Here is a 13876-nt window from a genome sequence, read left to right on the forward strand (position 1 = left end):
CAAGTTGGTATTTTTTAGCAGTGTGACGTCACTGTCGTACATTTATCGCCGCAAATATGGCGTTGCTCTCTTATACGACCGTTCGAGCGCGACCTTTTTTGCTTGCGGAGATCATAAGTGTGTGTGTGTATTGCGTTTGTTTGTTTTGGAAAACAAAGAAATGTGATAATTAACTGTTTTTTTTTGTGCTGCAGCTGCTGAGTGCTTTTTGTTTATAATTGTTAGAAATGTTGTTAAAAATACGGCATGCGCTGCTGGAGGTCAGCAATCAGTCTGCCAAAGAGACAGTGAAGCAATCAGCAGTTATAATCAACAATGAGATTATAATTAGCTGCGCCAACATTCTGCAGTCCTTCGCTCGCCAGTCGGATACAGGGGAGAGACTCATTCATAGCCTGCAGCAGTGCAAACTGGTCGATGCACAGGACGTACAGTGTCGTGAGGGAAAACTACTACGCGGATTAAATTATCTGGTGACCTTTGATCGACATCGACGTCCAGTGCCCGATCGCAGTATACAGCAAAATTCGGCCCATCCGGCAAACATTCTCACCCGCTACACGGCTCAACCTTTGTATGTATTTTGCGCTGCAGAAGTGTCGCGTAGTCTGCACAAGATATTGAGGAATGCCGACTCCGATGAGCAGAATGTGCTGCGCTCTAGTTTTCTCGTGCTGACAATGAGGAAGTTGATGGAACGTGAATCCTTCAAGCGCTTCATTCAGCACATTTCCAGCTATTTGCGGTATCTGCAGCCTATTCACACGCTGGACGATGTTCTGGTCATGTGTTCGCCCTTCGGCATGGAGAACTTCTACAAAACCATTAGCATTGGCAAAGTGTGCAATGTATTAGGCAATTCTCTGTTTGGCCTATCAAATGCTTTGCCTCTTGGTTGTGAGGGAGCCGCTGTATTCAACAACAAGCTGTAGGTGTTCCAGATATTCATTCACTCACATTTAGACAGTCACTGTTGACGTCCCTGCATTTCAGCCGACTTATAGGCATCATCGTATGCACATCATTCCAGCGACAGCAGGAGAACGTCAATCTGATTTTGGCTGCCAATTTTGGTTATCTTGTCAGGGATTTTATGGCGCAGCTGGGCACGCGCATTACCATTCTTACTTTGCCACGGGAAACGTCGAATTTCGCGTGTATGTAGTGGTTTAATACAATATACACATGCATTTATTACAGCTGTTTTTCTTCCCAATTAAAGGGGAGCGTTCGATTGTGGTGATTGAGTCGGCTTCCCACCAAGGTACCGGCACTTACATTAGAGTCCACGACAAATGTTTTATTCTTACCTGCGCGCATGTTGTTGGCAAGGTAAATATATATATACTATATTATAAAACTGATATGTTATGTGTTATCAAATTATTTTCAGCTAAATTCAGTAGTACAGTGCCGAGCATTCGATCGAGAATTCTCCTCTGATGTCATTTGGTGCAATCCAGATGAGAATCGCCCCTACGACTTGGCATTGCTCACCACACCCGCAGATATTCCTAGGGATTACTGTGTACGCATAGCACGTAATCGCGCCACATTGGGACAGACGGTGTATAATGCTGGATTTCCATACTATGTTAACTTCAACTTCAAGTACGACTTCAATCCCTCCATATTCCAAGGGCGTATTATCAAGTGCGATCGGGGCGCCATTATGTCTGATGGCAGCGTGCAGTCTGGCCAGAGTGGCGGCCCAATGTTTGATCAGAACGGCTGCATTCTCGGCGTTTGTGTATCTAACATAAAACATGATGATATTGTCTACCCAAATATAAATACAGCTATACCGACATACGATATACGACGAACGTTACACGAATTTGCCACGACGAATGGTGCGTATGCAAGCAATATGTGTATATGTAAATGTATATGAAAATATATTCCCCTCTTGTTTGTTTTTTAAATCTATCAGATGTCAGTGTACTAAACAATCTTGTCGCGAACCAAGAAGTCTGTCGAGTCTGGTCGCTGGATATGCCGCCAATACAAAGTAAACTCTGACGTCTCCCTTAAACTATGCCAAACTTGTAATGTATGTGTATATCTGTTAATATAATAATTTTATAATTGCTGTGCTTATAATAAATAATATTTAACATATGAGCTACTACGTAATATTTAATTCTTATCCAAACAATCATTAACATGACTTTGCAAAACAGTTAAAGCGTAAAAGGGCTTTGAGCAAATCGGACATCGCAATGCCGACTCCGCTGTCTTCGCTGCGGCGCCTGTTGGATCTAGGACCTGAACAAAATGACAGTGAATTAGTATTATTTAGTACATACATATATATTCATTATGGTTGCATACTCTTACTGGTCTCTGCTCGGGTCGTAAGCTATTGCTGCTGGCTCCTAACTTTGATGGTCCACAGCTAAGCTTGTTAGGCTTTTGTGCTTCAGCTAATGCTTCGATTAGTTCCTGGTTGCGGCGTTGTAGTGCACGTAAATCCATAAGATATTGCTCCTTTTCGCTAGCATTCTTTTCGCGATCAGCGCGCTCCATTTCAAAGTCCCGTCGATAGATTTCAATCTGTGTTTTCAAGTGTGTAATCTGTTCATCCTTTTGTGCGTCATTTGCTTTCAGTGCCTTCACGTCTGCATTCATGGCTCTTATTAGCTCCTCAGCACTGGTCAAGTTAACCTTGAGGCAATCTATTTCCTCGATATACGTCTTTTTCTGTAAGGTATGTAAGTCATTGAATACGAAAATGATTTGTTTTTATAAAGAGTACTCACCATGTCCTTAAATTCTAAGTTCTCTGCCAACAGTGCAGACATTTGTCGCTGTAGATCCTTAACTTTGTTGTCCTGATCACCGCTCTTCAGACATTTTACAGGCGCCACACTTCCATCATCAGGGACAAATTCGTAAGAATGCTGCAAATTTTGAAATTGTTTATATTGTGATTAGATCCATAACAAAACAAAGCGCAAATAATATATATGCATATGTATGTATGTATACAAAATTCTTAATGATTAGGTATATCTTATCTTAGCTTGAGTAACGTAATAGGCGATAGGAATTACAGTTATGAAGTATGTTAATATTTGTTTGTTATATTAAATGAACTTTGGGACTCACCAGTTGCTGCTGCTGTAATTTTTCAATTTCAACAGCCATATTGCTAATCAGCGATGATTTCTCCGAAACACATTGCCTTAGCTCATCATGCTCTTTCTGATGCATCTCCTCAGACAGCCGCATTTGCTCCAAATTACTCTCCAGTTCCTTTTTTAACTCTTGGTTTTTCACAGTTAACTTCTCGATCTGCGCTTGGCATTGCTGCAGTTGCACCTGATACTGTTGCTCTCGAGCAGCCGCTTCGTTTCGCCATTGCTGAGTGATCTTATAATATTCTTGCATCGTATGATTCACTTTGTCCAAGGTCTCTGTATAAATAGTTGTTTTAGATGTTTAGATTTGGTAAATTAGTTCAGATCTCAATGACGACAGGCCTTACGAATCAGCCCCTAATGTAATGTATGAGAAGGATTACTCAGCTCATAATATTTACAAATATAAATATGCAGTAATCTAGTTAATAAATATAGTTAACACATCATTAGATGCTTGCACTAAATTAAAGCATATAAAATGAACAATCACTGGACATACGTTTCAAAGCCATGTATTCGGTCATCATTGTCTGTAGCTTGACAACATCCTCGGCGCGGGCTTGCAAAGAACAAAAGCTGGGGAACTGGGAGTATATGCTGTTCTGCTTGGAGAAAGTAAGTTAGTATATATGTGTATATATTACGATATGTTATAAATACCTTAAGCACATCGGCCTGAACCTCGCCCATCAAAAAGCTGGCTGCCAAAGAACTTTGACCAGAAGGTAAAGTTGTGGGTAAGCTGTTTTCTGTAGAATTTGTTTGCTCAGGCACTGGGCTCGGCTGACTTATTATGGCTGGTGTTTCCACTTTAACGTTTGGGTTTTGTTGAGCTTCTACAGCGGTTTCTGTTGGTTCTTTGTCCAATGCATCGGTTAATAGAGAACCGCCTTGAGAGCAGAGCGAAGACAAAGGCGAACTGCCTAAAATAACGAATGAATCTTCTTCAGCCATTTCGCCTTCACGTTCGTTCTGTCACTGAAATTGTAAACAATTTTTACGATTACAACTGCGCGTTAAGTGTGGCACACTTGCAGGGGGACTCCCCGTATTCTAATGAAATTGGCATTGGTGATGAAATCAGGCAAGTAGTACACAGGTTGATCGATAAATTGTCAACTTTGAACCTCACACACCTGAGGGAATAAATGAACTGTGTTTTGGTATTTGTTACTGGTATACAGATACTATCTTGTATGCTTCCTTAGCTATCTATTTTTTTGTGATTCATCGTCAAATGTAATTTCTTAGCTTCCCCGCTTGCTGCGTCATGACAAATATTATTGATATTACTAATGCTAATTGTGTACAAACCTTATCGGTAGCTTTGTGGGCACCGGGTTATAATAAAATATTAACTTCTATTCTTCGATAAGTTATTTTTTATAGAATCGCAGTCGAATAAGTTATTTTTATATTCGTGGGAATTATGGCATTATTAATTCAGTGTGGCCAGAATCAAAATGGAAAATCAGCTGTTTGTCGATTCGAAACGTGAATGGCAGTTATCTGAGGCGAACTTGCGAAATTGTCCAACACTGCACAGAAACGCCGCCGCTTTGAACGCGCATTCTGCTTAATATAATTTGTTGTGTTATCAGCATATTGATATTACAGATATTATTTATACGTTGTCAGTAAGAAGCTCCTGTTTTTAAATTTTGTTTTTAATTCTCAGCGCTTCGGGGCCAAGTGGATAAACCAGATTTTTTGGCATTACATGAGACTTTGTAATTGACAGATTCGATTCTAATTGCTGGTTTTTCAGAATTGACATCATTTCAAGTGACAAATGAGATTCAGAACCGGATTCTCATTTTTTATAGTACATTTTCATTGTTTTCATTGTACGGCTTAAAGTGCAAACACATATGTATGTACATATATTTTTATATGGGTTAATGAGGCGCTCGCGTGTTGATGAGTATACATATGTATATAAGTATGTACATATATACCCACACATAGAGGGAACTGGATTCCATGTACATACATATATACATACACACGTACATAGCTGGAGATGCTTTGTTATCGCAACTTTCATTGCATAAACTTAAGTATATTCGCATATATGCAAATAATGCATATATAATCGCATCAAACTGGTTTGAAGTTCCACTACACAAATAAAAATACGAAATATGAAATTTTATTAAATTGTCTGTTTTATTTTATAAGAATCTCTATTTCAGCTTAAAACTAATGCACAAAAATAAATAAAATTATAGAAAAACTTAAACGCTGTCATATAAATTGTACAAATACGAAATTCAATAAGGCTTAAGTGTAGGAAAATCATCTACACACCTAACCATATACATACATATAGATATGTATATATACACATACATACATACATAAATATACATATAACAATATACATGCACGATCAAAAATACGAGGATGGACATTTACCAAAAACATATGTGTATTAATTAAAATAAATTAATTTTGTATTTTTCTATATTTCTATCTTCGTATTAAGGTGAACGATTTTTCGGACCACCCTCGTATATAATATATATATCACATTCATAACTCTTTCAGACACCCGGACACACTCAATCATATTATGTCTTAGGATTAGCTACGATCTAGTACATGTTCAAAAGAAAACGCTTCGCCACATTTACGCCTGCCCCTTGCTGTAGTAGTAGCCGGGGCTCACCTGTGCCTGGCGGAACTGTCGCCGCACCTGTTGGGGATGCGGTGGCTGCAGCTCGCGCTGCAGAGCAATGGCCGCAAAGTGTTGCTGCTTGAGTGCGCTGATGGTGGCGATCTTGCGATGTCTGTTTGGCCTGGGCAGGTTGCTGTTGTTGGCCATGCGATACGTTTCCAGATCATCGTCACGTGGCAGTGGACGATGCTTATCCTCCTCGACGGGCGTGCCATCGGGTCGCAGGCGCATCACCAGTGGCCCACTCAGATACCTTTGGGGCGGCTCAGCCGTCAAGGCGGCGGCAACGGGCAGCTCACTTGCTGCTCCAGACGGCTGCTCCCCTCCATAGCCATAGGCCATATCCATATCCATGGCATACTTGTGCTTATGCTCGCTGCTGCCGGCGCTGCTCTCGAAGAGTGGATTCTGTGCCGGCTGCCGGTGTGTGAGTATGATCAGAGAGGAGGCGGGCGGCGTTGGAATTGGCTGTGGCTTGCGTGTCGTTATCAGCTGAGCACTGGGATGATCCCGCATAATCGATGCCCAGACTACGGAAAAAGATAAATAGAGTCAACAATCAAATAACCACGTACACTTATCGCTATCGCATATTGTGTATATTAATGTGGAAAACACGTTTCGCTGCCAGAAATAAGAAAAATATAATAGCTGCAGCAGCAGCGGCAGCATCAGCTGTTATCGCATGCGGAAGTGCATACCGAACGGATTCCCATGATTCGATCTGGATGCATTCATAAATATGCAATACTCACTCAGCTCATTCGCATCGCGCTGGTACGGATCGAGCGCCTCCAGTTGCCCATCAGAGAATGTCTGCAATTTCTCATAGCCATAGCCGAGCAAATTGTGCTTGCACTGATTTACAGGTAAGCCGCCGCCCACCGTCGTCTTGCAGTGCACGCTAACCAGCTGCGCGAACGTCGAGTACAAGTAAGACATCTGCCCATCGGGAGAGAGATGAGGAGGCGACAGCGAGAGAGAGAGAGAGAGGGAGACAGAAAGAGAGCGGGTTAGATTAGAGACAGCATTAAGCAACGAGTGCCTTAGGCAACAGTGCGTGTGAGTGATGCGCACAAATGAAATGCATTTCAAAATGTGTGTCGCGCATTATGCAATGCTGTGGAGGAGTGAGCGGGAGAGGCTGCGGGAGCAAGGGTTGCGCTGCTCCACTTCTTTGTTGTTGTGTTTCTCTTTACGGTTCAGCAGCCAAAGCAGTCTAGCTATATATGTATGCATGCATGCATCTGTATTTGTTTGTTTGTTTGTGTACTTGTGGCTTTGGCTATTCTGCGCGCTCAGCGAAGCGTTGTCTGAGCCGAATGTTCTACGCCGGATGACACATACTACGCCGAGATTAAAATGACGTAAAGCGGGGTACGGCTTACGCGACAGCCATGCTAATCAAATGGAACGCTCAGCGATAATTAAATGTAGAAACTCCCAAATCCGGCATTTCTAATTTATTAGCAGCTACGCTTAGTTTATTGCGAATTTAAGCACAGACAAAGAAAGTCCCAAAAGGTGTGTGTTCAAATTTATTAACCTATATGTATACTTGTATGTGTGTATGTATATGTACATGAATATTTATAGCTTATACATATATAAAAGAATTTAAATTAAAGTCGTTACAGGGAAAATACATGAGCTTTAAGAGTTAACTGGAAATAATTAAAATATTGTTTATGTTTATTTTATGATTTTGTTTGTGGTTTAGCAGCAGAGATTGATTTGAATAAGTAATTTTTAGGAATGGGATTCTAGAAATTTTGTCTTTATAAGAATTTAAATATAAAATCATTCATATATTTCAATTTATATTCATTCTGCTACCCTTTAATCTACATATGGCTGTTAATCTCTCATTACATTTCTTCCATAGCATTATATAGTATTTTTCTCATATATATTTCAAGAGTTCTTTTTGTTAAATCTGAGAGTTATTATTAATTTCATGAATATTATTATTTTTCTCTCATTAATCATTGAATTCATGAGGGTTTCTTCCAGCAATTAGAATTCTTTTCGCCAGCTGAAACCGAAACCAAACTTGTGATAGAATATGCTTTGTTTATACGTAATGTAGGTCTGTTTGTATGTATATTTTTATATATTTATATACATTTATATGTCCGTATATAATTCTTATATATTGCACCTTGATCTGGTTACACATCAAAACGAATTATGCATTTGCATTGGCTTTCAATTGTGCTGCGACTTTACTTCTTAAGTCTTGGCTTGGCTTGACATGGCTTAGCTTGGCTGGCTGGGCTCTCTTGGCTATATATTTCGAGTTGTACAATTTAACGCTGTTTGCATAATGATATGCTCGATATGCACAAAACGCTGTCTCAAATAACAAATTACCGTTAAGCCCACAAACAATAGCAACAACAAAGGCAACAACCTGTAGCGCATATGTTTATTGACCACAAAACGTGTGCAAACTGTAAAATGCAATTCGAGCCGAGATTTATGTAGGTGTATGTGTAAGTATGTATATATATTTGTATACATTTCTATATATATGTATATATGTATGTATGTATGTATATAACTTTTTATGCCAAATGCTGTTTGTTTGCCTGGCCAATCGTGTGCAACACAAATTACTTAATTTACCTAAACCAAATATACAATATATGTATATAAAAGCCTGTAGGCTCGGTTCATATATACATTTATATGCACATATAAACAAAAAAATTCCACATTAAAAATTATCTGATTTATGTGCCTCTTTTTTAATCGTCCAGTCCCTGACACAAATAATTAGTCAGAATTTCAAAAATATAAAAAAAAAAGCTAAATTGAAGGCGGGTGTAGTCAAAGTCACATATAATAAATATATTATATTATATATGCCAGATCTTAACTTTATTAAAAGTCGGCTTATAAAGCAGAGATAAGGCTGTCCGATTTTGTTTATTTATGAACAACGCAGCTCAATGATTTACAGCTTGACAGCGATTGCAATTAATTGACTAACAAACAAGCCAATATATCTAATTGAAATTTGTTATGAAAATGCATAGTATTTATGCATATTTCGAGGAGGATGCATGTGTGGGAAAGCTCAGCTCTGAAATATGCCATGGAAACGCAATAGAATGTTGCAGAACGGGTGTTACTAACAGTTATATACTCGTTAAGAAACAAATGCATTAGAGAAGCAAATATGACCAAATACTATTGTGAAGCTGCTACCATGAAGCTGTGGAGAAGAAGCGCCTTGCTACGCCCTAGTCTATAGATCTGTAATTTGTGATCTTAGTTTATGCAAAACCAATTTACCCTTGCTACTGGGTGAGCGGGCATCAAAAATTAATTGAACAAGTTTTCGATTCAGTTAGAAGCGCACTTGACCTTAAAGCCCCCTTATGAATAATGATCAGTAAAAAATCATATTCTAAAAATAGTAGAGAGTTATGTTAACTTAGCATAAAGACAAGGAACTTCGCACCTGTTGTAAACAAATAAATATATAAATAAACTTGAATTGAACAACTTTTCTAATATAGAAAACCACAAATATTGCTCAGGCTTGAGCCTATACGGAATTCCTAATGAAATATTTACTAATTTATTTTTGGGGTTTTTGTTTTTCTTAATTTTTATGAAGATTTAGTTTAATGCCTGATGTCTGGTTCAATAACCTGCTGATCTGCACAGTTTATGCTATTATGAAACGAGCAACCAAAAAAAAAAAAAAAACTGAGACAAACAACACAAAAAAGATAGCAAAACAAGTAAAAAGGGTTTACAAAACCTAAAAGAGAAACGTTCGAGCCCGAAAAGAAAAATATGGAAAAGATAAAAGACCCGCACAACATGATTGCCATTACCAATGGATAAGTTGATACCGTTCATAATAATATGTATGTATGTATGTGTGTATATACAATCTATATATAATCATGACGATGCTACATTTTTTGCATACATAAAGCTCGCACACATAAGTATGTATGCATATATACTTATGTATGTATATATAAATACACTTTACGTAAAAAAGTAATGTGAACATAATTTATTTATTTATTTAAGTTCGGGTCAAACCGGCTAAACGCGTTGCCACCTTAACATTAAGGGCACAAAAAAAGAAACGCGAAGAAAATATATAAATAAACGTTAAACAACAACAAAAACAACATTGTTTAATTACCGGCGGTGTTTTTGTTTTGTTTTTGTTTTTGATTTTTTTTTTTTTTTTTTGCAATCGAAAATCGAAAGCGCTAGAGATGCGACGAAGCATGCGCACAACGGTAAACAACATTTAATTAAGATTTAGACTATGTAAGCAGGTGAAACTAAGCTTCAAGATACCCTTTATATGGCTAAGAAAATGTTAACTGATATAGCAAAGTACAAAAATAAGCTGAAATTATAAATATAACAGAATCGCAAAGAGAGGCACTTCAGCTAGCTGAATTCACTTGGCGACAAAAGCATTTGGGTGAATAAATGTAGTAATGAGTATATATAGACATATATATATACATAAATACATATATACCTTTACACATATACGCGTGTAAAAGTTGAAATTCCAATTAGCAATTTCTAATGTGAATATTTTGTTATTCTGTTTTGTTTTTTTGACTTGCGCAAATTGCGTTTTAGAATTTTGATTATTTTTTTCTTTTTTTTTTTTTTTTTGCAATTAATTAGCTTTTGGAAATTATTTTCTCATTTGTCAGTGGACATGCGGGTGCCGGATGTACGGACATATGTACATATAATACCTCTATACCTGCTGCTATCGTCTCGTATCGCCTTACAAAAGCAAGCGCTGGCTCCATTGTTCTATTCCAACTATTATATAAAGTGGCTTAGAATACGAAATAGCAATAACAATATAAAGCTGAGGTGAGTTTTTAAGGCGCAGTTCGCGTGCGATGCGCTGCCAAATTCACAAACTTTTAATAGGATCTACAACATGACTAAGCGAAATGGGAAAAGATCTGGCTCTTGGATAGAGCTCAATATGAATAATATGCATACATACTAGGGTGTACTAATAAATTTGTTTTTTTTTTTTCCAACATTTCGGAGTTCATTAACTGTTTACGAGCGTGTAACGAGCACCGAACTGCCAACACTTCCATTGGATGCCACCTAAGTCCAAGCTTCCCCCAACCCCACAGCCAGTCACTCACTCAGCGAGGGGAGACAGACGCCTTCGTTGTCACGCTTTGTTGCGCAAAAAAAGTGAAAAGCTTTTTATTTTTTTTTTTTATTATTATTTTGTTACTTTTTTTTTGTTTTGATTATTTGTTTTATGTTTCATATACCCCGCCCCTCACTCGAAATGTAAATGTAAATGAAAATAGTTTTGGTTTTTTTTGCTTTTTTTTTTATCATAAACGAAATTTAATGTTTGTCTTGTTTTCATCGTTGCGCTTGGCTTGACTCGGCGCGGCTTGAATGCAGCTCATTTGGTTTTATTGTTCATTTTGGTAATTACTTTTCATTATGTTAACAAATGCCTGCTGTCATTTATGCCAAATGTTCATGCTTTATTGTTGAACAGTTCACTTAAATTGTTAAAAGATAGCTAAATACATAAGAGTACGTGGTTAGTGCTAAATAGAAACTCCCATTTCAAGTTCTTAGTTAATAAACTAATGACTAAATTAGGACCCTTTAAATACTCATACTGATTTTCTGCTTTTAATTTAATTGTATAAATAATGTTTGATTATTTAATAATACAAAAAAAAAAAAAAAAAAAAAAAAAAGAAAAAAAAAATATATATATATATAAATTTAGTGACTCTATAGTGACAATCGATTATACTTAAGAAAAAATATTAATCTTTAATTTGCTTTATTATAATTTTAATGTAATTGAAATTTGAAAATAAAACAGTATTTTTTCGATTTTTCAAGCTAAATATATAGGAGTTGAATATTTAAAGACTCGCATTAGATCGTAAGCTCTTCTGATTAGCTCGAATCCTCTTTAGAAAGGCTATTTCCCAAAGACTATGTCTGATCAAAAACTTGTCTTATCTCAGCATTTATGCTTCATCTTGTTTCTAAGTCAGCTAAATAACATATCTAGTCAGGCAAGCAGATATATTTATGTATGTGCCAGTGATATACAAACGTTAAGTGAATCGCTTTATGTTTTAAGCCAACAAAAATAAACACAAAACGAAAAAACCTGCCTTTCTAAATTTCCGTTTGGTCACTTCCATAAAAGTCTAGAGCTTTTTCTGATGAAACCGGCATTAGTGTATATATGTATGTATATATTTGCAAAGACTTGAGCAAACAGCAAACCAATCAATATACGAGGCAACAAGGCAGACTAGCCCGAGCCAGAGCTCAATATTTGTTTAAAAATATTTTTGAGAAAATTTTAAGTCAAAAGTAAAGCAAACGCTTTTACAGATGCTCTACAATTGATAAGGTTGACAATGTCAAGATCAGGCAATGGAGTCTCATTATTTATGTCAAGGATGGCTAATGCCGATATTCTGATATACATAAATTCATATATATACATATAGTAAAGTGGCAGCAGCAGCGGCTTCTGTTGTTGTTGGATCATATTTTTATATTTCTATTATTATCTTCAGTATTTATTGTTTAAATTGTGATTCAGCTATTTGTTGTTGTTGTTGTTAGAGTTGGTCTTGCGGTACAGTTATGCAAATGAGACGCAAATAGCGTAGTCTTTATGTCTGTTATCCATATGCATATTCAGCATTCAAAACTGATTCAAAATTCAATAAGGAAAAAAAAATGAAATAAAAGCAGTCAAATATCGGTGTGGAAACGAAAGACATAACAAAAAGAGCCGTTAAAAACTTACACACACTACAGCTAATTATGTGCAGAAATATGCATAGTAATTAAGGCAACGCTATTTATGATGCTCATTGACAAAAATCATCGAAAAATTGAGATCTCATAAAAATATGGATAATGTGCGCAAAAATTGTGCTAGTTTCTTTTCTTTTATTTTTTGGCAGATCTGTCCAATGCCAAGGACGCCCAAACACCTTAGCATTGTCATTATAACTGGAGCGAACGTGGCGTATGCGTAATGCTTATGATTACAATAAATACAGATCGATGTATATTCGTGTGTGTGTGCGTATGATTGTATGCAAATGAGTAGCGGCTTAAGTTCAATTTGGAATCTGTTTATATCTCTAATGTATATGGCATATCATATGTTGAATTTACCTTTTCGTTACGCGACAAAAACTCCCAAATGGGAATGGCCGAGGCAGCGCCCATTTGGATGGCTATTGCGCTAAGCAGGCAGCTGACCAAAATCAGTCTGGTACCACTCATCGCCATCATCATTGTAGTTGTTGTTGTTTATTCGCTATGGCAAAGGTTGCCTGCTTGCCTTTGATCCCAAGCGGTGGTCAGCTGTGTCAATTGCACACCGTTAGCTCTGCTGCTCGCGCTGTTTGTGTAATCCGCGCTGCCAGACTTTCTATTTTGACTCGATTTTAAAAGAAAACTTTCTTTGCTCCCAATATCTTTGTTTTCGCACTTAATTAAACTAAATTGTAAAACAAGCTTTACTAATTTCGTTTTATTTGTTTTTGTGTCGGTTTGTTTGTTTGCATTCAAATCGTGTTTCTCTTCCAGTTCATAAGGCAAAAAGCTCGTCTCACATTTCACACCCACAGTTAAAATTCCTCACCAACACTGACAAACACAATTAAATGAAACGCGTGAACGATGCGCTCTCAACAACGACTCGTCTTCAAATGAAGCAACTGACAGTGGTGCATTCGTATTTATGCTTGGAGCGCGACTCAACGGGTGATGTGAGCGTGTCACGTACACGAAGAGCTCGTTGTTTATTGCCCACAATCTGCTCTCAGTAATTGTGGTTGATCGAGCTCTGCATACCGGCACGAGCACAGCTCTAACGAAGTTGAGCTGAGAGAGTAGTTTAAGTGAGAGAGTATACGACTCGTATTATACGAGAGTAATCTAGCGCTCTCTCATTTAAAGCGGCAGAAATACATACACTCACACATACATACACACAAATGGCAAACTTGTT

The 13876-nt window shown here is 37.4% G+C and overlaps 3 protein-coding genes across 5 annotated transcripts; 1 reads left to right on the forward strand and 2 right to left on the reverse strand.

Annotated features, from left to right (window-relative positions):
- The first annotated feature begins 140 nt into the window (after positions 1–140).
- Positions 141–2124, forward strand: LOC6578709. Its single transcript, XM_002004581.4, has 5 exons — positions 141–928; positions 994–1157; positions 1223–1332; positions 1394–1853; positions 1934–2124. Exons 1-5 carry the CDS (start codon positions 228–230, stop codon positions 2020–2022), a joined length of 1524 nt encoding a protein of 507 aa, XP_002004617.1. The 5' UTR covers positions 141–227; the 3' UTR covers positions 2023–2124.
- Positions 2122–4609, reverse strand: LOC6578710 (NF-kappa-B essential modulator). Of its 3 annotated transcripts, none has more exons than XM_002004582.4 (7): positions 4461–4609; positions 3807–4124; positions 3646–3748; positions 3112–3419; positions 2763–2903; positions 2341–2703; positions 2122–2268 (listed from the first exon to the last, which is right to left on the reverse strand). In XM_002004582.4, the coding sequence occupies exons 2-7, from the start codon at positions 4098–4100 to the stop codon at positions 2140–2142; spliced, it is 1338 nt and encodes a 445-aa protein (XP_002004618.1). In that variant the 5' UTR covers positions 4101–4124; positions 4461–4609; the 3' UTR covers positions 2122–2139. The 3 variants fall into 3 exon arrangements, with proteins under 3 accessions (XP_002004618.1, XP_015018777.1, XP_015018776.1); XM_015163291.3 differs by having other exon boundaries at positions 2335–2703; positions 4461–4608; XM_015163290.3 differs by lacking the exon at positions 4461–4609 and adding an exon at positions 4283–4396 and having other exon boundaries at positions 2335–2703.
- A 682-nt stretch (positions 4610–5291) lies between these two features.
- On the reverse strand, positions 5292–13582 carry LOC6578711 (rhythmically expressed gene 5 protein). Its single transcript, XM_002004583.4, has 3 exons — positions 13036–13582; positions 6582–6768; positions 5292–6356 (listed from the first exon to the last, which is right to left on the reverse strand). The coding sequence occupies exons 1-3, from the start codon at positions 13156–13158 to the stop codon at positions 5779–5781; spliced, it is 888 nt and encodes a 295-aa protein (XP_002004619.1). The 5' UTR covers positions 13159–13582; the 3' UTR covers positions 5292–5778.
- Between the last annotated feature and the right edge of the window lie 294 nt (positions 13583–13876).

The sequence above is a fragment of the Drosophila mojavensis genome, unplaced genomic scaffold (assembly GCF_018153725.1).
Source record: "Drosophila mojavensis isolate 15081-1352.22 unplaced genomic scaffold, ASM1815372v1 contig_80, whole genome shotgun sequence".
NCBI classification, from domain to species: domain Eukaryota; kingdom Metazoa; phylum Arthropoda; class Insecta; order Diptera; family Drosophilidae; genus Drosophila; species Drosophila mojavensis.